Source organism: Sturnus vulgaris, chromosome 3, assembly GCF_052056855.1.
Source record: "Sturnus vulgaris isolate bStuVul1 chromosome 3, bStuVul1.hap1, whole genome shotgun sequence".
NCBI classification, from domain to species: Eukaryota; Metazoa; Chordata; class Aves; order Passeriformes; family Sturnidae; genus Sturnus; species Sturnus vulgaris.
In genome coordinates, this window is record NC_142245.1 from 17,958,881 (window position 1) to 17,981,243 (window position 22,363).

The 22,363-nt window shown below is 48.5% G+C and overlaps 1 protein-coding gene across 2 annotated transcripts in view; it reads right to left on the reverse strand.

Moving 5' to 3' along the window:
- Window positions 1-2,564: 2,564 nt before the first annotated feature.
- Window positions 2,565-22,363, reverse strand: part of STUM (stum, mechanosensory transduction mediator homolog) — a 48,157-nt gene continuing 28,358 nt past the window's right edge. The window contains exons 2-4 of one of the 2 annotated variants that reach the window (XM_088161107.1): window positions 17,504-17,683; window positions 8,261-9,068; window positions 2,565-4,705 (exon numbers count right to left, since the gene is read on the reverse strand). In XM_088161107.1, the coding sequence (XP_088017233.1) occupies window positions 9,028-9,068; window positions 17,504-17,683 (221 nt within the window). In that variant the 3' untranslated portion in view covers window positions 2,565-4,705; window positions 8,261-9,027. Of the gene's footprint in view, window positions 4,706-8,260; window positions 9,249-17,503; window positions 17,684-22,363 lie in introns of both variants that reach the window. The other variant, XM_088161108.1, reaches the window with a different exon arrangement.

Genomic DNA, 22,363 nt, shown 5'->3' on the forward strand with positions numbered 1-22,363 from the left:
GGTGGGCAGAGGTTCCAGCAGGGCGGGTTCCAGAATTCTGAGCATGCCAGGGTACTTACACATTGTCTCTGCAGAGACAGTGGCTGCCCAGGCTGCTAAGCAGCATGTGGGCCTTTTAATAAATAGAATTTGGCAGTCATGTGGCTGGCCTGGAAACAAGACCTACCTGTCCCTTAAAAACCCACAGCCTCCCTTCACATCTCTGGTAGCACAATGTTTAGTGTGCCCTAGACATAAGCGTACACTCCTGCCAGTCTTGCAGCTCACATCTTCTTCCACAGGGCTGCAGATTTCCTGTGGAAACAAGCTCTGAAATAGCCTGTAATTGTAATATTACCTCCTAGGATTAGGTGCTACCTTCTCATGACTGCATGACTTTGAGATTTAGAGATAGTACATGCATACCCTGCAATAACCCTCTTCTGCATGGACTCTGCAAAGCTTAATTTTTTTTAAATGGTTGTTCAGGCTAGTTTAAACAGAACACAGTTGAAATTATGCTTTTCTAAATGATCCAATATCCAAGTGGTATTTCCATGTCTCTGCACGGCCAACATTGAGAGCTGCTGGTGGGCAAACCCTGACACCCTTTTGGGGTGAAGCCATGACTGACCCCAGCCCTCCTGCACAAGCTGCTTTTGCCCCACCAGTGTTATAGCAGCCAACAGCCCAAACTCTCCTGGATGGCCTGATGCAAAGCTCACCTGACTACACTGATTGCTCTGGAGCATGCAGGAAGTCACAGCTGCTCCCCATCACCCTGGGGGTGGTGTTGATGCCGTGGCTGCAGCCCTATGAGGCTGCAGGAGTGCATGTATCCCACAGGTGTATGGCAGCTGTAAGGAGGTGAGTTAGTTTGGGGAGGCTGCAAATAGAGAGGGAGGGAATTATCCCTGTTGTGTGGTGGTTGTGATGCCTTGGGTTTTAGCTTTTATATTTTTGAGATTCTCTGCTGCTTAGTGTGTAACTCTGAAACTTCATGTTAGGTGCTAGTAAGTTCTGTTTGCAGGGTGGTTGGACAGACCAGCCCCTTCCCAGCTAGAGGATCAAGGACACCCATTACCCAAAAAGCAAAAACGACAACGAGGGAAAGGAGACAAGCCAGGGGTTTGAGACTTCATAACCTGGGGCTGTGGTTGGACAACTGACCCTAGTATGTAGATGAAACAAAAATAAAAGTGTAAAAACTCATGGCTGGGCTCCATCTTGGATTTGATTTGGGTGTAGCCCCAGCCAGGCTCTTGCACTGCCCAAGGTGTATCCTTTCAATAAATACCTGTTTTATTCCTTTTGCTCTGCCTACTCTCTGTTCCAGGTCACCCTTTCCAGGCATCAGTTGCTGGAAAGGGAGTTTCCTTGGACCCACACTGCTGTGCTGCACAGAGCAGGTGCACAGAGGAGTGACAGCAAGGGCTGTGCTGTGCTCTGAGGGCACCTGAGCTGGCTCTGCTCTGTGTTGGGGGGTGAGCCAGTTCACCCCTGAAGTGAGGGTGAGGTGTCTGGTGGCTGTGGGCATCCCCTTGGGCTACAGTGTGGAGGAGGTGGGTGGCTGGGCAAGGGGGTGCCCAGAAATGCAGCAGGAAGGTTTTCCTTGTGTCTCATCTGTCTTCACCAAGTTCCAGTTTTTCACTTTGCTTTTGTGTGGTTTATTGCTAATTTTCCTCTTCTCCTTCTGAAATAGTTCCATTAGCAAGCAGGGTGTTAAAGAAATCTCTTTAAGATAATTATTCCAGGTCTCTCCTGTGGGTTTGCCACGTGCTGGTGTGTCTGCATGGATGTATTAATAGTATCATACTATTATATATCAGTTTTCATCCCAAAGTGCTTCCCCTGCTGGGGGCTGAAGCCTGAATAGAAACATACAGCAAGTGAAAGGAGTTTCTGCCCCACCTCCCAGACCCCTCAAAGCCATGGGCTGTGAGAAGACCCTCCTTGCTGGCCTTGCACCAACTCTGAGTTTGGCCGCCTGATCCAGCTGAGATCTCCCACGTATTTCCCTACGCACAGTGTAGTGGATTTTGTGGCACTGTACATCACAGGAGCAGCATGGAGCGTGGATGGCTGAAATGTGCAGCTGTTTTGACAAGCTGCTGGCCCTTGCAGCAGAGCTGCCTTTCGTGGGGAGGCTCTGCCAGCTGCTCATCTCTGCTCAGGTGCCTGTGGCCAAGCTCCTGACAGCACGTGGGCTGTTCTCTCACCGGGAACAGGGAGAATGCACCTGGAGTCGTATTAAAGTGTTAAAATTGCAAACAAAACCCAGTCAAGAAGGATTGCTGGTAGGCATGTGCACAAGGGAACACAGGGTGGCTTTTTCCCCTCCCTTGTCTCCATTCCAGAGATTTGGGTGAGGCTCCTCACCAGCTTTCTGCTCCTCTGGAAGTTTCTGCTCAAGAATTCCTTAAGGAAGCCATGCCCTGGGCCCTGCCTCCTCTCCTCAGGGGATGTGGGCTGGTGTCTGCTGGATGCTCTCCATCACCTTGCTGGTGGGAGAACGAGAACCCATTTGGAATCAGGGATGAAGAGGTTTCTTCAGGTGACATAAAGAGACTGCATTTCATTCCAGCTGTCCAGCAATAGAATATATTTAACTTTAAAAAAAATATCCACAGTATCAAAACACAAGAAGTCACAATCCAATACTTGGTTATATAAATAGGCATACAAATGGTCCTCTGCAACCCCTCAGTTTGGGCTCCAGTAATGAAAGGTGGGCTTACCAGCAAGGTGCAAACAGCACAAGTGGGCAGGCCCCTGCTCTCTCCTTCCTAGGGTGGAAAATCTGATGTATCCATGCATGGCCAAAACCAAGGAGAACACAGACTTGAGCCAACGATCCCCCTTCCCAGCCTTGGGAGCAGTGCCTGTGTGGGTGTGTGGGGGGTGAAGGAGGGGTGTGGGTCAGGGTGGGATCACTTGCTGGGTGTCTGGGGGAGCACTGCCATCACCTCCAGGCACTGCTGGCAGAGGTGAGCCCGTTTTGATCCCAAACCAAAATCTGCCATTCCCTTTCACCTTCCTGTTGAAAGCATTCTCAGAGCTGAAAGATGGATTGAGCTACTCTGGCTTTTGCCATTTTTGAGCCAGAAAAAAGCCTTCACTTCCCACTGCACCATTCCAGCAGTGGGGACAGGGCGTTGTTTCTTCCCTCTGGCTGGTTGGGTGGGTGCAAGAGTAGGACTTGACTTCTAGCCTGGCTTAGTTATTTATACAGATGACCAGAGGAGGAAGGATGGGTTGTGGGTAGCATGAGCTCTGGTGGGATTCACTGTAATTAACCCTCATTCAGATGGTGCCACTGTGACCTGGGGTTTTGCACCATGCTGCTCCCACAGGGGGGTGGGAATGCTGAGTGCCAGTTTGGGAAATAAATTGCAGCACTGCTTCAAAGTGCATCATGTGTGTGAGCATGAAGCAAAGTCAGCTGGAAAATACAGGGCTGAGTTTCCACACCATGGTTAGCAAGTGTGCAGGAGAAGACATTGCTTTTTCCTGGGAGGAATGTCAGATCTAGCCAGGGTCTCCTTGTACCTGGGGTTTAGATGCCAAGGAGCTCTTGTTGGTGTCTTGCAGTGGATGCAGTTTGCTCTGGGTAGCTCCTGCCTGGAGCATATGCATGTGTGTGAACTGCAGGGTCATCCCAGAATAAGCAGGAGGCAAGGATTAAAACAGGCTTCTGAAGAATACTGGGACTGTAAGCCTCAGCTTCCTGTTTACAGAGCTCAACACAACACTCATAGCAAGACTTAAGGGGCACTTCCCAGCAGAACTGGAAGGTCTCTAATAAAATGTGTGACAATCAGTGCACTCAGGGAGGAACATGCAGCTTTGTGCCTTGGGAAGCTCGGGGTGTGGCACAGATGGAGCCACCTCACATCTGACACTCCTGACCCCATGGCTGTGTGTGCCAGAGCTGCTCCCAGCACAAAGCCCCACCGACCTTCCCAGCTGTGCCTGCCACAGCTCAGAGCAGTGCTGAGCCCCTGCAGCAAGTACAGCCAAGCAGGCAAAAGGCTGGGAGGGTGGGGGTTACCTGCTAAAGCCCCTTTTCCATGGTAAATATGGATTTGGCAATACCAGTGAACTTGGAAAAATGGTGCTGTGCCCTGCATTGCATTCTGGGCTGACCCAGAATGAAGTTGGTTTTTGACTGGGTTGGTTCCTACATGGAATTGTTTTCCAATGAGTAGTCAATCAGTTGTTTAGCCCAGCTAGGTTCAAGTACCAAGAAATTATTTCATTGAAGCCCTTTTTTTGTTTTGTTTTGTTTTAGTTTTTGGTTTTGTTTTTTGTTGTTGTTGTTGTTGGTTTGTTGTTTTGTTTTGTTTATTTTTAGAAACCTGGTTTTCACAATCAGAGAGGAGCAGCAGAAAATTCTGTGTTGCTGGCAGATGGGGGTGAAGCAGCTTGGTTTATTCTCTGTTACCCATGATCACTCTTTAGCTGTAAAACTCGCATGTCAAACATCTACATTTAAAGCAGGTGATGGTGCTGGGATAGCTGGGGCCGTGCACGCTGGACCAGAGGAAGAGCCTGGGTCTGTGCCCTCTGGCTGTGCTGCCGAGGAGGTTGGGCTGGTTCAAAGCTGGTCCTGGCACAGCTCCCACGGGAGGGAGGGGAGTTATCCAGCCCCGGTGGAGGTGGAGTTGATGTCCCCTCTGCAATGCTTCAGAAAGAGGTGCCAAAGCACTGAGTGGTAAATTTTACCCTAAAGAGAAAGAAAGGAATTGTTGATGGGGGAACACTCAAAATTTTACCTGTGTCTTCACAGCGTGGCTCTTCTTGTCAGTGCCTGGACTGTGGGCACTGTGCACATCCCTCCAGCTGCCCACAGAACTCTGACCTCTTGTGAGAGGAGGAAAACCAAGTCATAGTGGAGGGTGTGACACTAAACATAGGATGAGCAGAACCCCCTGGTGACCATAGCCCTGCCCTGGCCTCAGTCTCTGAGCTCCCCACAGCTCCCCACGACTTGCCATGGGGTGACCTGAAGCCAAGGTGAGGGGCTCACCATTGTCTCAGAGCAGGCTGCTGCTCACACCTGGCCTGGGGGGAGCTTGGCAGTGCTAGTTTTATTCAGGGCTATTGGAAAAAGCAGAAGGATTTATCATTGTTATTACTACCACAGGACAGCCTTGGGGAAAATGCAATTTGATGCTTGCTGCGTGGTAGCAAGGCCAATCTATAATGTGGCTCCTGTCCTAAAGCACAGAGTGGGAAACTGTCTACTTCTAATTAAAATCAATTAAGCAAATCACCACAATAGGCAAAAATAAAGATTTTTGTCCTGGGTGTCACTTGACAGATTTTAGAGCCTCTGAAGTGGTGCATTGAGTGTTTTCTTGTCTTTACCAATTCAGTAAGGTCAAAGATAAGAAAAAATTTTACAGAGCAAAATCTGAAAGTAAATTATAAATCCCCACCTGGTCTGTGCAGTGCTGCACTGCAGTACCAAACTCCCTCTGCAATAAATGCAGACAGCACCTAGACCTAACAAAGTGATGCTCTCAGAGACCTGCAGCCATCCCAGGGAGGGCAGCATTTCCATTCAATCCTTTCCCAGCCAATCCAATTCTCCCATCCTCACTAGAGGATAGAGACAGACACCACCAAATGTGGCCCAAAAAGTCAGCAAAACCCTGATGAGGAGCTTATTCTGTCCCTTTTTGTTCCCAGGGGACCTTTTGTGCAGGTGCTGGGTCTCTAGGATGGGGCATCTGCTGCTGATCTGACATCTGATGCCACAGATGTGACTTTTGGCAGTTCAGGGCCAGTGAAAATGTCAGCTGGTTTAATCTTCCCCAGCCTGAGGCTTCTTGTGCTGCCTGTCCACTACATATTTAAATCCACCTTCTAAAAGTGGACCCAACTTCACAGGCACCAGAAGATGTTAAGCCATGCTTGCTGCTCCTGTTTCAGAGTTTCTGCACCCAAAGGTTTTGCCTGCCTAGTTCCTTTTATCCATGGCCTGTTATTCATGTCTGCAGGGGCTCCTGCACTCCCATCCTGACACCACAGCACAACTAACTCGATGCTTAGGCAGTGTTTGGTGCTTGCACTGGACCCAGCCATTCTGTTTTGGCAAAGGCAAGTGGTAACCATTGCTCTTTGTCATTGCACTCGCTGCAGCTGAGCAAGCAAGTGGTTTGGGTGGCTTCAGGGCTTGTTATAGATCTCAAAAAAAGAGTTCTCACTGATGACAGCAGCAGCTTGTGAAGGTGTTTTCCAGATGTGCTACAGATTCCCTGTTTGCTACTGGTTAGGATCCTATTTAACCCTTATTTTCCCAGGTGGGAAATGGAGGAGCAGAGATGGTCTGCCTTGCAGGAAATGCTGAAACTCAGTTCTGTAACACCTGTACAGCCCAGCAAGCCACAGAGCTGTAGATGCCACAGCACAGTCCCTTTGGTAGAAATGGACAAAGCCACTTGAAATTGTTGCATGTTGGGAGCAGAAATTCTTTTGGCCATCGTTGTGGGAGTGGTAATCTTGAGGAGCTCACCCCCTGGCTTTAATGCAGATTCCAGATGGTTCTTGGGTTTTCCACCACTGACCTGCTTGATAGGTTTTCTCCAGCAGCTGCTGTCCTCCAAGTCTCTCCCTGGCAAAGCAAAGTAACTGTGGCTCACTGCAGCCTGGCATTCTGGCAGGATAACTGTGCTGCTTCTCCTCTTGAGCTTCCAGCCCTGGGATAATGAGGAGCACCAACTGGTACTTTTCTTCCAAGGAAACCTTGGCTCCTCTGCTGCCTCTGTTGTGTGGCTTGTGTCGCTCTAAAAACTGATGTTTTTTCATCTCTTTTCCTCTAAAAGACAAATGCAAAGTTTTCCTGTCTGCACCATGTCATGATCCTCACTTTCTATGCAGCAGCCCAGGAAGTTGAGCTCAGCATCCCTGTTTGGATACAGGGTAGTGACTAAATACCTGTTTCTGTCTATCCAGCACGGCAGCACGAGCAGCAGTTTAGGGTGTGAGGCAAGAGAATTGCAGCCTGGGTTATTCCTATGCTTCTGCCTGTCATTTTTCCTTACTGTATACTGCAAGCTGTACAAATACACTGCCCTGCCTGAAGTCTGGCTTGGTAAAATACACAATTAATTGTTTACATTATGAATTTGCATCCTTGTCTATATATTTTTTTGTTGTTGTTGTTGTTTCCAATTAAGACTGCTGAGATCCTGAGATCTGAGGAAATGCTTTAGCCAGCATCTTCACAGTGAAAGCTGGTGCTCCCAAGGCTCCTAACTCTCTGCCCCTTTCTCCTGTTCCAACAGCCCAAAGCTTTTTATAGTGCACAGCCATGGAAGGTGAAGTGAAAAATGTCTGTCATCCCTTTTGATGCCTGCACTGGATAAACAAGCATCGTTTGGAGAAGTCCTGTCCCACCACAAGTTAGTTGGGACTGTGGATGCTTGTCCTTAGCCCTGAAGAAGGATGTGCTGAGCTGGGAGAGCAAAGAGGTACTGATGCCTGCTTTCCACAGGCTGTGGGCTCGCAGTACAGGCATTGGGCAGGGAGAAAACTTCCTGGGAAGAGAAGTGTTGCATTAAATCCAGACAGTGTCCAGGCATCAGGAGAACAGCAGGGGCTGTGGGAAGGCTAAGCCAGAGGTTTGCACCAAAACACCAAAGGAGCTTCCTACCCCAGCAGCTCTCTCTGGGATCACTGACAGGTGCCCTGCCCAGCACAGGGCTCTCCTCCACCCTTGCTGGGCAGCTTGGGGGCACTTGCTGCTTTTTGACACCCCAGCTCTCTTTACAACAGGAGGTATTTTAGCTGACAGGACCTGTTCTGCATGAAAAATAAAAACCTTTGTTAAAAGCAGACCATCATACCAGGAGAGGGTGGACACTTGTAGGGCAGGGGGTTTGCTGCCATCCCTTTCTCACCATCTGCCTCTTGGCAGGAGCAGTAGGCTGGGAATGGGGTGGCTCCCAGTTTTGGCAGTGGGTTTGTGTGAAACTCCTCTGGCTGGAAGGGCCCTCCCTGCATGTGAGCAGCCTGGCTTTGCCCTCTTTCAGCAGGGCTCCTCCTGCCATCTTTTTGGAGTGGAAAAGCATTCAGGTGCTGACACCAAGCCGAGCTCCTCTCGCCCGGCTGTGATCAGAGGGATCATTACACCTGTGGCCACAGCAACTCTGCACATCTTGTTCAAGCCGTGAAATCACAGCCCCACCCCGTTTGGCCACGGGCCTTCCAACCACAACAGCTCCCAAGCAGCTGGCCAGTATCAGGATGTGATCCTGGAGCTTTGGACACTTACCTTGGGAAGTGGAGCTGGGACACTGCTTCAGCCAGGAGCACTCGTCGCGCTCTAAGGGGATCCGTTTCCAAAGCACGGAGACACTGCCAGCAAGTCCCTTCCAGGGGCAGGAAAAGTCTCGTTCTTTGGCTCCCCCAGTATTGTTTTATACAAGAGGCTTTTGGCAGCACGAGGCTGTACTTGCTGCCCTAGAGGTGAGGTGCTGCAGGACACCAGTCCTGTGCTAGGAAAAGTGTCCCCATGGCCAGTGGGAGCTCTGGTCTTTGCATGGTGGCAGTGGATGGAAGCAGGGGATGGCCCGAGTCATTTCAGCAGTACAATACGATTTACAGCAAGCACGTTTCTCAGGACATCTGTGGGGACAGAGCTTCAGTGAACATCATATATACACAGACAGCAGAGGGGGCTGGGCTGGACCCTCCACTACTGCAAAGCAGTCACGGATGGAATCTCAGGGCAGGAGGAAAGTACCACTGGTTTGCTTTTACATCATGTACATATATCTATGAATAGCTCCTTGGCATTCTGATGTTCACAGCCGGCGTCCTTTAACAGCGAGCGTAAAAAGGAGGCAAAACATCTTCAGCGACCTCCCCCTGGGAGCAGAGGGAAAGCAGCATCTCCCCCTCCCTTGGTTCAGCTGCCTGCCCAGGTGCCACCTTTGCCAGGGGTGTTTCCTTGTCCTGGCACCTTCGTCCTCCTCGTGTGCTGGCCGGGACCAGTCCTAAGCCAAGCCGTGCTTGCCTCATCTCCACTGCTCAGGGGCATCAGTGCAAGTCTGCGCCGGCTGCTCTGCATCTCCGCTCCGCTGGACGGGCAGTGAACCGGGCAGACACAAGGAGACAAAACAAAAGGGACAAGAAGAGAGACAAAGGGTAATGAAAAGGTCCGTGGCCCACGGCTGCCAAAGGAAATCTCTCGCCGTGTTCCTCTGACCATACTTGTCCCAGCCACTACAGCTGCTGTGGGATCCCCTGTTCCTTGTAGCCTGTGAGGAGGGAGGGGAAGGGAACATGATTAGAGTTAATTCCAAATGAAGACCCTCGGCGAGGCTCAAGCAAACCACGAGCCTGGCTTACCAGGAGTGGCAAAAACCACGTGGGAAAACGGGAGCGCTGCCACATTCCCCCTCGTGGCCAGGCTGCCCAGGGCAGCCCCCTGCCCTGCTTTAGCCAACAGCTGCCTGGTGATGCCACCTTCCTGGGCACAGCCACCTGGATGCTGGCAGCCAGCCCTGCTCTCTGGCACCTGCCTGCCACCAGCCTGGCACGGGCACAGGCACCTCTGCTTGAAGAGACTGTAAAGGCACAGCAGGTACAGCCCAATAACCTGAAGTTTTTATGGAGTGTGTTTTTCTGCAGTGCAGGGGAAATGGATGCCCTTGTATCCAGCTCCAGAGACACGGCTGTTCCCAAGCACTGCCCTGGTAGGTCGTGCATCCAACACACATCTCTCCTTGGGATCTCCTTGTGTTTGAACCTCGTGCTCCCAGAGCACTGCCAGGTAGGAGGAGGTTGGTTTCCTCTATCCATCTTTTTGTTCCCATGCTGGCTTTTGCTGACGGCGCTGCCCAGCAGCAAACAATTTGCGCTGCAGTTTGCACAGGTGAACAAACACCTCTGGGAGGAGAAGGGGAATGCCTTCAATCACAGGCTGACATGTCAAACACAGACCTTGGGGTGCCTCTAATAATATTCTCACTGCCTGGTTCTGCGCTTGCTTTGCTCCAGCCCAGCAGAATTACAGGTGCTTTTGTTAGGGCACAGCAGCCATCCAGTGGGCCTGGAGGAAATTGATCTTTTCAGCAGCAAAACCAAGGAAACTGCCTGGATCCCTGTTCCTTCCTGCCCTTTCCTCTTCCTGTGGCCATGAGGTTTGATGCACTTCCCAACCAAGACAACAAAGCCCCTGAGGTCCCCACTGTGTTGCAGCCACGTGGATGTTGCAAGGGCTCCGGCAGCCTGTCCTGCTGCTTGTCACAGCTCCTTGGGGTCCTGGGGCCCCAGATTATTTATTGTCCTACACACAGCGGCTGGGGGCAGGCTGCTAATCCCAGAGGGGACAGCTTCATTCCCTGGGGGGACTAGGGCAGGGAAGAACAACAGGTGAGCACCTGCAGCTCCTATGCTAGTAGAGGATGATGAGAAAAATACTGGATTTTTTAATGCTTTCCTAAACAATTCCAATGACTGTGCCAGAAGCTTTCCTCACTTTCCTTTCAAGAGAAGCTGAGCTTGTTATTCTGACTGTCTCAATGCAAAAAATTTCCTCACTAAAGAAGCAAATTGTCCTTTCTTGCAGTGCCTGCCACAGTGAAGATCTTTCAACCGAAAAACTTTTTTAAATCTGGAGGGTTTTTTTTTTCCTTAGCTTAAATAACACAAGTAGCCTGTCATTTTTCTATTTTGAATTTCAAATAAGTCTGAAATTTCATATCTCAGAAGAATGCTTAACTTTTCAAACACTTTTCCATTTATGCTTTGTAATATTTCTTTCTAACACTTATGTTAGGCTTTTGTACAGCTTATAAAAGCTGAATACAAAATACCAGCAGGTGCCAGAACCCCTACCTTTAAGGGACTTTTTGCTGAACCAAGAATTGACTCCAGCGAATGAACTTTGCTGTACTTTGAAAAAAATCCACACATTTGCCCAGGTTTGGCAGCCTGGATCTCCTGCTGTTAAACAAGCACAAGGGACAGAATAATGACACTTAACTGAATTTCTGCCTATTGTGTGCAGCTGAACAGAAGGACTCTCATCTCTTTCAAACAGCTTTTTCTAGGGGGTAAAATGATGATTTCACATGCCTTTATGTTTTAAGTGTGAGTCAGTTCTGAAGGCAAGGTGAGCTGGCTGGAAACTTGTAATTTGGGCTTGTCTACGGCATCAGTTCAATTTGTTTGGGGAGCAGAGTTAAAAAAACCAAACAAACAATCCTATGGACCAGAAAGGTGGAGCCTGCCTTAAATCTTTAGCTAAAGTAAGAGTAACTTATCTGTACAGCCATGCCTTTTACTGAGATAGAAGAAAATTAAGATTGAGAAATCCTTTCAGTCTGGCTATCAGTGCTGAAACTGGCTGGAAGGAAGTGACAGTGGCCAAGCCTGTCTCTTTACATGACCATAAACCAAAAAATGACCTGCCCTATGATAAACTTGCTTGTTACAGTACTTCAGACTTATCAAATAGCTTATATGAGAAAATAGATATTGCATTTCTTGCATAGGAATAGATGTTCTGTATGAAGCAGATTTACATTAATATTCCTGCAATAAAATTGAGGTGCACTTCTGTAGAACAGACAGCTCTGGGTTCAGGATTAAGTGGGCCTGTGCACAAAGGCACTGATTTAATCAAGTTTACTTGAAATTGCACTTCTGTAAACCATTGCATGTAAGATTGAGGCAAAAAGAACCCAGGGTTGATGCAGAGGGTAGCTTCAGGATGTTCTCAATGCTGGTTCCTACTCTGCTCCAAGGGTGCCCTTGGGGCATCCCCCGGGGCATTTCAGTGCTGTGTGAAGACTTTCAGCATCCCTGGGGCTGTGCGGCCACAGGACAGGCACAGAGACAGTGGGACACAAACACATGTAAAGGAACACGGCTGGACTTGGGCTGGGAGTGGGCAGCACTGGCCAAAGTGAATTCCAGATGTCCTGTCCCGACCGATGCTCGCTGCTCTCCACGGGAAACTGCCTCGGGGCGTGAGGAGGAGGAAGAACAGAAACAAACTTACCTTGTGAGACTTTGATGGTGAACAAAAGGAGGCAAAGCAACATGAAAGAAAGAGAGAGGGAGAAATGTAACTGTAGACGATATATCTGAAACACACGGAGAACCAGAAGAGAATGAACAAACCAAGGCTGCAGAGTAAACAGAGAACAGCTGCTCTCCCATCAGACATTCACACCAGGGCTAAACAGTTCTTACAGTCCTTGTACTTGAAGTGGATCATTTCATTTGGGACTCCTGTTTAAAGACGACGGGGGAATCCTCATCTGCTTTTCCAGCCCCAAGCCGGACAGGCTGGATGGGCTAACACCTCTGAGCAATGCTCCCAGAAACTCTCTCCTCTGTGCCATTGGAATTTGTCTGAAGGGGAGCCACTGCAGGAAGGCATCAAACAAGACATCACAGTGTACCAAAGGGCTCACGGCATTCACAGTCCCAGAGTTGGGAAAACTACACCTGGAGAGTTTTTGGCAGCTTCCCTGCTCAGTTTGCTTGTGCCCACAGGTAACTCACAACCACAGCATGCCTCAGCCTGTCTGGGTGCTGCAAACACTGGTGCTATTTAATATTCCTCCAATGTTTTAAGAACTTGCCCCACCACTGCGTTTGGCAGGAAACTGCAAAAAAATTTAACTATTTTCCTCAGGCTTAGTTTGGGGGACAGCTCTTTTTAGATTGTTTTAAAAAGTGTAATGGGTCTAAGCAGGCAATTTGTCCTTGGAATTTTCTTCATCTCATGAAGTGTTAGTGGTTGTTTTGGACCTCCTGCTCCCCTTTCCTTCCCAGGCGAGCTGTGTTAGCTGTCCCTGCAGGGGCCCTGCAGAGCAGAGAGGCTCAGTGATGCTTTCCCTCGGAGCCCGAGCGTACAGCGGCTGTGCAATCGTCTGCTGCTGCTCCTGGCAGGTGTGAACAGAGTAACGAGCAAAGGAGTGGCAAGGATGGCATGGTCACAGGTGAGTTCTCACTGCTGGCTGGCAATCAGCCCCGAGAGCCAGCCGAGGTCTCCATGCAGTGATCCCGAGAGCGACGGTGCAGCCAAGTGTTCATTCAGGGGCTGAGAGCTCAGGGAGGGCGTCCTCCAGAAACCAGGCTTGACTCCTGGGCTGCATTCATCACTGGCAAAACAATGCCTGGACAAACAGTCCCTGACTTGTGTCCCCTGTGCCACGTCAGTGTGACATTACTATGTCATTCCTCTGGCGTTTCTGTCAAGAAATGGCACAGAGCCTTTGATACAGGCTCTGAGCAGGCAGGGATTTCCTGGAAAGGCCATTCCACTGTGCTCATTCCGCACCGTGGGGCTAATGGAAGTGTGGGCTGGGGACAAGGCGTGCCTGTAGTTGAGGGAGCTTTGCCTGGAAAGCCTTAGGAGGCTTGTTTTCCACTTGGCTTGGCCAGCTAATCAGCTCTGGTTTGCCTCAGCTCTGTGCCTCATCCCCTCAGAGCTGGTTTTTTTTGCAGAATTAAGAATTAAGTTCTCCCTTGTAATTCTACCTTTGCCTTCAGACCGTAGGTACAGCAGGGGACAGCTCCCAAAGCCATATGGCTGCTTAAAGAAGATATCTCTGGTGTCCAATGGGGCCAGCTGGCAGTTTAAGTTAGCAGAGAAAATACCCTGTGCTGTGGTGCTGCCAAAAATAATTAAGTGTGACAGCAAAACTGCATTTAATTTATCTCCCTTCTGGGATATTACCTCACTAAAGGGCACCCTAGAGGAGGTGAGAGTTGGACAGGATCCCCAGGTCAGTCAGTCTCTTGCTGTGTCCCACATTGTCCCTGACAGACATGGGTCTACCCACTCTTGGAGTCTTCCAGGGACAGAGAGCAGATCCTGCCATGCCACCTCTGCTGCATTTTGACCTTACTGGAGGAAAAATGTTTTCTAATTTCCACACAGGTCCTTCCTGGAGTTATTTAAGTCTGTCTTAGGCTGAACTGCTGCCCTCTCACATTTACTAGACCGCTGAACACCTTCATCACTAACTATTTCTTATGGCTCTCTGGACTCTCTCCAGCTTTTCCACTTCAACTACAGCCTCCAGAGTTGGTCACAAGCCTCACCACAGCTTTGTGCATGCAGACAAAGGTGGTGGGGATCAGTGAAAGCCCTACAAGCTCTGCTCCCACCTGCCCGTGTGGTGTTTGTTCCCTCTGCAGCAGTATTCCCCCTGTGCCACTTGTGACTCACTGCAGCCACCATGTCCTTCCCTGAAAAACAAGTTGTTCCCTTGGGTGTATTTATGCATAATGTCCATAAATCCTTCTGTAGAATCTTAGGCTTGTCCCTGCTGAGCAGCACTTGCTGTTTGCAGACCATGTCTTAGCTTGGCGTGGATCCTGGCGCTGCCCTGGCTGTGCCTGCAGTGCTGGTGTGCACTGGGGAGCTCTCCTCCAGCCCAGCCTCAAGCCACAAATGAAAATACTGGAGAAGAAAATACAGCAGAGCTGGGTTCAGGAGGGACCTTTCAACACACCTCTCTTTATCTCCTCCCAGGTCAGGGAAATCGATTTAGAGGAAAGTTCTCAAGTGCATTTTCATGCAGGCCACATCCCCCTGGCTTGCTGGCAGGAACGCTGTGTGAGACAAGGTCAGCATCTGAAGGCTGGGAGGGATGGCTGACTGCTGCCTCCTCACACGAAATTAATTCTTCTGCCATCAAAGGGAATCAAGCCAGCCTGACACAGCTCATTCTGGACGGTGACTTTGTGGGGGTGTTTTTTATTTTCTAAATGCATGTGAGTCACTTACTTGATTACTTCTTCCAGAAATTGAAGTATACCTGATTGGCCTATAATTCTTCTCGTTTTTCCCTCATTAAGGACAGTATACCATTATCCTCAGACCAGATTCCTCCTTTCCATGCCTGGGAAATAGCACTAGAAGATGAAAAGCTTCAAGGAGCCTCCTGTTCAAAAGGCATGTGGATGTGGCACTTGGGGAACATGGTTCAGTGGTGGACACCATGGTGATGGCTTCAGACTTGGACTCAATGATTTTGGAGGTTCTTTCCAACCTCAGCGATTTTATGATTCTATGGTTCTAACTCCTTCCCAACTCTCTACCAGCTAACAGAGAAGCAGGCCCATATCCAGGGAGTGAGGTGATTATCCCTTAGGGAAAGCCTGAGCAGAGTTCCTGACCCTCAGCTGCTTCCCACCCTCCTCCTCACGGCCAGCCCTCACCAGCTTAGATGGGACCTGCTGTGTCCTGCCTCTAGCTCATCCAAATAGTCTGGCACCCTCACAGGGACACGTGGGATCGACCATTTCAAGGCAAGGGGACTAGAGGTGGGCAGTAGTTTCACTCTTTTTAACTATTTCCCACCTGCATGCAGATTCAAGCTGCAGTGGTGTACAGTTTCTGTCCAGTGCATCCAGTGGTTTGCATGCAAACAAAACCCAGCCAAAGCAAATTGGCAGTGCTCTTAAATGAAATATCTTACTTCTTACATTTGAAACATGGATTCCTTCTTAAGTTACTATTATTTTTTTAAATATGATAACAAGAACCAACCACTTTGGGTCTGACAGGGCTGCTTGATCCAGATAAGAGCAATCAATCACTTTCTTCTTTGTTTTTATTAAGCCTTCTCTTCTTCATCAACCAAGAGCTGCTGCATTTAACCACTACTTTCTCTGCATGGCAAGTAAACTTAAGGGCAGCTGTTTAATGAGATGGCAAGAAACTGCCAAGGGCTGCAGCTTGTCAGACGCTGCTGGTGAAACATAAGACATATTGACTCCTCTTGCCATTCTCTACTACCACCAGAGGGATGAAATACTGCTATGCTTGGGGACCTCTTGGCCTGAGCTTTCCCATCACATGCTGCCCATCCATCCTTTTCCTCCCAAACTGCTGGAATCCAGCCAGATGTGGGAAAGTGTTGGGGCGACACTTTCAAGCTGTATGGTCTTCCCCAACAGTGAAACTTGAGAAGATCCTCCCAGTAAGACCCTCCTAAGCACCAACCCCTCTAGCTGGAGAGCAGGGCTTTGGAGCAAAGCAAGTCACAGTTCCAGTGGTGGTTCTCTATTGGGACAGATGCTTTCCTGACTCTCCCCACACCTGCAGAATGGGGTCTTGCCAGACAGCGACCTGCACAAGAGTTTATGGTTATGAACATGCACTTATGGCATTACAAATCTGGCAGATTTGTCCTAAAGACACATCACACGTGCACACCAATTCACAGCTTAGCCTCAGAAATATCCTGCTCTGCAGGTACATCTGGAAGGAAATGTGGTAGCTGGTTTGCAGGGTACAGCAAAGAGCAGTCCTGCCTTCATCCTGAGGAAAGCTTTTGCTTTTGTTCAGGTTTTTAATACCCATCGTTTGTTCTGCATGGGGACTGCCTTAACTGAAGCTGGCTCAGAAATTAGCAGGTGGTTTGGTGAGAGTGTTTAACCCCTGGGTTTGGCAGCTGAAAATGTGCACTGCTTTTCTGCCTTTTTTTTTTTTCCATCCAGTTTGTCTTTAGGAGGGTTCCTGGCAACTTCCTGAGATCCTCTCTCCCCCTCTGTCGTGCAGCCACAGATGTCATCAGCAGAGATGACAAAGTGGAGCCCCTTCAAACCAAAAGGCAAAAGCTGCTGGTAAGATGGTCTCTGGGAGAAGGGCTTGCTTTGGGAACTGCCTGTCCTGTCAGTCTGAAAGATCTCAGAGCTGTTTGGTTTGAGGGCTTGCCCAGTGGCCTCTGCCAGCCTCTGGAAAGGGAGTGGGGTCTTGCAGGTGCCACCAGCACACTGAGCTCTGTGCTGCTTCTGGCTTTGGAGGTGAGACGAGGTTGTCATCTCAATCCTCTGCACCAGGATACAGGAGATATGACACAACTTTTAGACCAGTGAAAGCCTCTATCAGATGAAAGTTACAGAGGCTGTGCTCTGGATTTGTAGTATCTACTAACTTGTGACATAAATTATGTACATTTTAAAAAGGATTCTTCTTTCCTTAAACTAATGTTTTAGTCAACTCAAAAGGTGTATGAGACGTCATTCTAGGAGCAGCTAAACACTTCTGGCTCAGCCTAAGAACTTGGTCTGAAACATGAAAAAACTCTAAAACAATGGGTAAATGTATCCTGGGGAGGAAGGGGAGGGCCCAGGAGAGTCCCCAGGGACTTTCTGGCCCAGCCTAGAAAGAAGGTCTCACTAACCACAGATTTGCAGCTGGAGTTGCAAGGGAGAAAGGGCTTTGTTCAAATGGATGTGATCAGGGCAGAAGGGGCTCCAGACAGCAGAGTTCACAGTGCTCCCCCTTCCTGCACATTTCATTTCCTAAAGGGAAATTCCTGACCCACGTGATGGGATGGGAGGCTCTCCCAGATATGTCACAGGGCCCATTCCTACTGCCTCCTAGCAATATCTCTGCCTACAGTGTTTCTCGTGGACTTGCAGAGCCCATCCTGTGGCTCTTCCACCCTACCCAGTGGCTTGCAGGGACATTATCCGGCACCCAGTAGCCTTGCCACGGAGAGGAGGAGTCAGGAGGGCGAGAGTGCACTGTACTTACTTGCCAGAATGACCATGTCCATGCCCCAGAAGATGCTCATGATCCAGCCCACCATGACGATGGCGGTGAGGATCTGGATGAGGGCGGCGGCGATGTTCAGCCAGAAGACGCAGCACATGTGCCGGTCGGGGAGGTCGGTGCGCGCCCCGCACAGCACGGTGAACGCCGACACGAACGTTCCTGGGGACACACAGCAGCACAGCACCCATGAGAGACACACACAGAGAGAGCCCTCACCAGTGAAACACGGCCACATCACTCCCCTTAGACCTGCTCCCCTCGGAGCACCTCGCTCCCTATACTGAAACCAGGGTGGAAAAAGCACTCCTTGGGATTTGGATCCTTCCCCACTCAATAGAAACAACTTCTGAGAGACTCACAGCTGGTCTGTGAGCCAGAGAGGGTTAATGAAGAATAAGAGTTATTTCTGAAAACTTATTCTATCAAGTATTCTATTCTATCCACTGGCCTGGAGACCAAGAAGAGAAGAAGGAGATAAGCGGGAAAGAAAACCTGCAGCTGGAAAAAGTATTTTTAGAAAAGTCTTGGGAAAAAAAAAGAGGCTGTCTTAGGTTGCAATACAGGATGTGACCAAAAGTATGTATTCTATCAACATCTGTTGAAAGCAGGTGGGGCAGTGATCTTTATCTCTGAGGGAGATATCTTCTGTTAATGGGCCATCTGTTAAACCAGGTGGGGCAGTGTTCTTTATCTTTTCCACAACCCATCCTTCCTCCAGGGAGAGATCTTCTGTTAATGGGCCATTGAGTCCCACTGCATGACTGATAAAATTACATCATCCCATTGGGAGATGCTCCACCCTGGGGGAGGAGCAAAGCATTTCCTAACCTAGATAAAAATGGAGATTAGAAACACCAAGGTAGCCTTTTTCCACTGGATTCCAGAGGAAAACCGGACCTTTCCACATCATCACTGGACCTTCAGAGGAAAACTGCACCTTCTACAGGAGCACTGCTTCAACAGAACCACATCTGTCATCCAGGAGGATGCAGCCACCATTTAATGGGACTGCTACCAACACCCTGAATGACTGACAGGGTGTCAGGTTGTATTCTGACTCTGTCAGTGGTTTTGGGTTTGTTCTCTGTAATACTGTATTTCTATTTTAATTTTCCTAGTAAAGAACTGTTATTCCTATTTCCGTATCTTTGCCTGAGAGCCCCCTTAATTTCAGAATTATAATAATTTGGAGGGAGAGGGTTTACATTCTCCATTTTAAAAAGAGGCTCCTGCCCTTCTTGGCAGACACATCTTTCAAACCAAGACAGAGGCATAGATGGTTTTACACCAATGAAGGTTGTGTTGATTTATTGTAACCAATGAACAAGGTGTAAACTTTGTAGAGTGTATAAAAGACAGCTGGCTGTTGTAATAAAGGGAATATTAGCCTTCTGAAATGTAGTGTGTCTATTTGTGTGTTGTGCCTGCCCCAACAGTGACACAAGGGAGTGCTGTGTAAATACATATTTGTGCATCTGTGGAGATACCTTTGTTCTGCCTGGTGACTCTCTTGGGGAGAAACACTTACTACACACACAGTAGCTCGAAAAAGGAAAATCAAACCCAGAGTTTGGTTCTAGAAATCTCTAATGGTCTGGCAGTCTATTACTATGCACAAATACTGCTCTAGAAGGAGCAGACACCAAAAAAAAGGGGTGGCACTGTATTTTTGCACAATGCTTCCCCCAGTCTACCTGAGCTGCTACCTGAGGGCATGTTTTAACCAAGCAGAAGTAGCTAAACTTCTTAAAGTGCTGGAGCCAGGGGACCTGGTGTGACAACCATTGGCTCTGCTTGAGACCAACTTACAAGTCTTGCAACCACACTTCAAACTTCCTAAAATGTTTCAGATGAAGGATCTTGTTGATGTATGAAAGTTAAAGCTGGGGAAAAAACCAAAACCCTACACCTCAGCAGCCTCTCACAAAGATTCCTCCTAAATTTACGCTCTTGGACAAGGCAGATTTTTTACTTTTAGCTGATATGTTGTGCTCATGGCTGGCTGAAACTCACAGCTCAGGGAAGCCTTGTCTGTCCCACAACCAACATGAAGAAATACACACTATAGGTAAGGAGCAGAAGAAGCAGTTCCTGGCTCCTATAAAATAGGAGCTGTTAGCCAGGAGGTTCCAGCACCTCATCTAAGTATGGATTTCAATACCTCTCAGAATTATGAATTGTCTTTGGGTTTTTCTAAAACAAATACAGCATTGCTAAGGTAAGTACCAAGGTGCAGTGTTGATTGTATTGGATAACAGTTCTGTGAAATGCCTTCTTTCATCAATATCTTGAATTAAAATGATGGTTTCTACAAAAACTGCCTTTTTTCCTCTTAAAGGATGGAAGCCTGCAAACAGCCTGTAAGATGTGAATGAATGAGCACATCTTCAGTGTACAAGAGTGCCTTGTTGAACTCAGGGAAGGTGGGAGTCCCTTGGTTTGACTGAAGACAGGGAGAAAACACTCAATTTACACCCTTGTAGTAAATCTTATCAGACCAAGAGAGCAGAACCATCTGGTTAGAAGCAAAATACCATTTTGTCCTGCACTGCTGGGGTGGTAGAAAAGAGAATTTCTTTCTTTGCTGCCTCTTCCTCAGTGGGTCACAAGGATAACAGGCAGTTGAGATGCCAAAATGCTGGGGAAGGCTGGCTACAGCCTATTTTTAATCCTGCCACCCTCTGTAAGCTTCAATTCCAGAGTCTTCCTAACACCCCACCAGCTCCTAACACCCCGCTCATCTCCCTGCAGCTGGCTGGATCCAATTCCTCATTCCCACCCCCTCCCTGTGGCACTGCCAGAGCTGGGCATGGATCAGGCACGGAGGGATGGGGAGGGAGTGAGTGCTGCTGGGGCACGGGGAACACAACCCTACAGCAGAGCATCACTGACAGGGACCAGGGCAGCATCTTCTGCATGAGAACCACCCCTGGGCTTCCTCCTCTGGCTTTCACAGGCAGGGTTTCATCCCCTTATCCACAAAAACAAAAGGGTCTGCAGAGAGGAAAGGGAAAGTCATTATAATCCTAAAGGATGTTGTGTAAATATCCCCTTAGCTGTTTTTTGCTCTGTGGCATTGTCTTCCACTCCCCCATGTGGGATTATGTGACATCTCTGCCCTGCTTCACCCACCTTTTTTTTTTTCCTTTCAGTTTTTTCAAAGCAGAAGGAAGCCTGGAATATTTCCCTCATGCTTCCTGAAAGTGTTGTCTTTAAAATTACACCACAGCACTCTCTGAGATTAAATATGGATTGAGGCAAGATCAGAGAATGTGTGTTTATGTTTTCCCATCAGGATGCAAAATCTTGCCAAATGAAAATGCCTGTCTCTTCTTAAAATGAAAATCTTCCCCTCTTGCCTTTCACTCTTCCAAGATGTGTTACAAAGAAAGGTCATAAATGAGCAATAATTTTTAATCTACAGCTTCAAATCCTTCCAGTGAAGCTTTTAAGATATTTACATCATTAGAGCAAGGTGCTGAATTAGCCAATTAATGCCCTAAATACCACAGTGACTAAGCTAAAGTCTATTCAGAAAGGAATAAAGCTAACAAAGCCTTTAAGTGTTCTCCTCTGGACTGGGAATAGATACAGAAACTGGGATTAAAATCTTATGAACCTTAGCTTCTGATTCCTCTTCAGGCCACTTTCCTACTTAAGGGAGGCAATTCATTTTGTCAATGTCAGTGCATTTTCTTTATTACTTATGATTAGCCAATCTTTGAGAGCTTGCTGGCATTTCTGAACACAAGACTTTAGCCATGCCAGCAGGCATAGGATGGAAGCATTTTTCCTCTACTCCACATATGCTTGAGAACATGAAGCAGGATTAAGACTCTTAAATGCTTTTGCCAAAGTAGATGTTTTCCCCTTAGGAAGCCATTGTGGTCACACACTGCCAAATATGGAATTATTTGCATCTGGAAACAGAGAGGGGAGGAGGAGAAGGAAGGCAAGCAAGCTGTATCTGCTGCTCAGAGCTGGGGCAGCAGACCATTTCTCTCCCTGACCAGGCATTCAGAAACTTGAATCCGTACAGCCTGGAAATCCTAAACCTGCAGTGCCAGCTGCTAGGGTGATGTTGGCCAAATAAATCATTTCCAAAAAGGTCTCAGGTTGTGAATGCAACCAGCAAACACAAACCAGTGACTCCACGAGCAGATACAAACTGAACACCCACGCAGTTATGCCAGTATAACATAAGTAAATTATAGTAAGCATTTCTTCTATCTTCCCAATGGAAAACGCCCAAACTGCAATGAAAGCTGGGATTATTCTAAATCATGAGTTAATACAGCCTCCTTGGGAACACAGGGGAGGTGATGAAGATGCCCTGTCCTGTTTTTAATGAATCTGTTTGTTCAGCCCCTTGCAATCACCTGGCTGAACCATACAGCCCCTGCTGCACCCAAAGCCAGCAGGTACCAGGAGCTGGGCAGAGGGATGGGTGGGAGCTGAGCACTGCTCTGCTGGAGCAGCTGGGAGGCAGAGGATGAAGGCACCATGTTCAGCGAGGCTGTGAGGGGTGTGACACTGATCTTGCTCTTCAGACTCGTCTCACTTGGGGCAGTGTCAGCCAGCTGGGGCACCCACATGGTTCTGGGATAGAAAAAGAGCCCCTGGGAGCCTCTGCTTGCTTTGGCTGTCAGCACAATTGGGGTATTTTTAGATTACACCAGTAAACATAGAAAGATGCTTGTTTCCAGCAGTTTAACCCATTGAACACGAAGGGGATGTGTTATCTGCAGAACACCACAATGAAAGGAAGGGGCAAAGGAGAAGGTTTTGCCCTTTCTCTCCTCTCTGCTCCATTGTCATGCAGGATAAAGACCCCTCTCT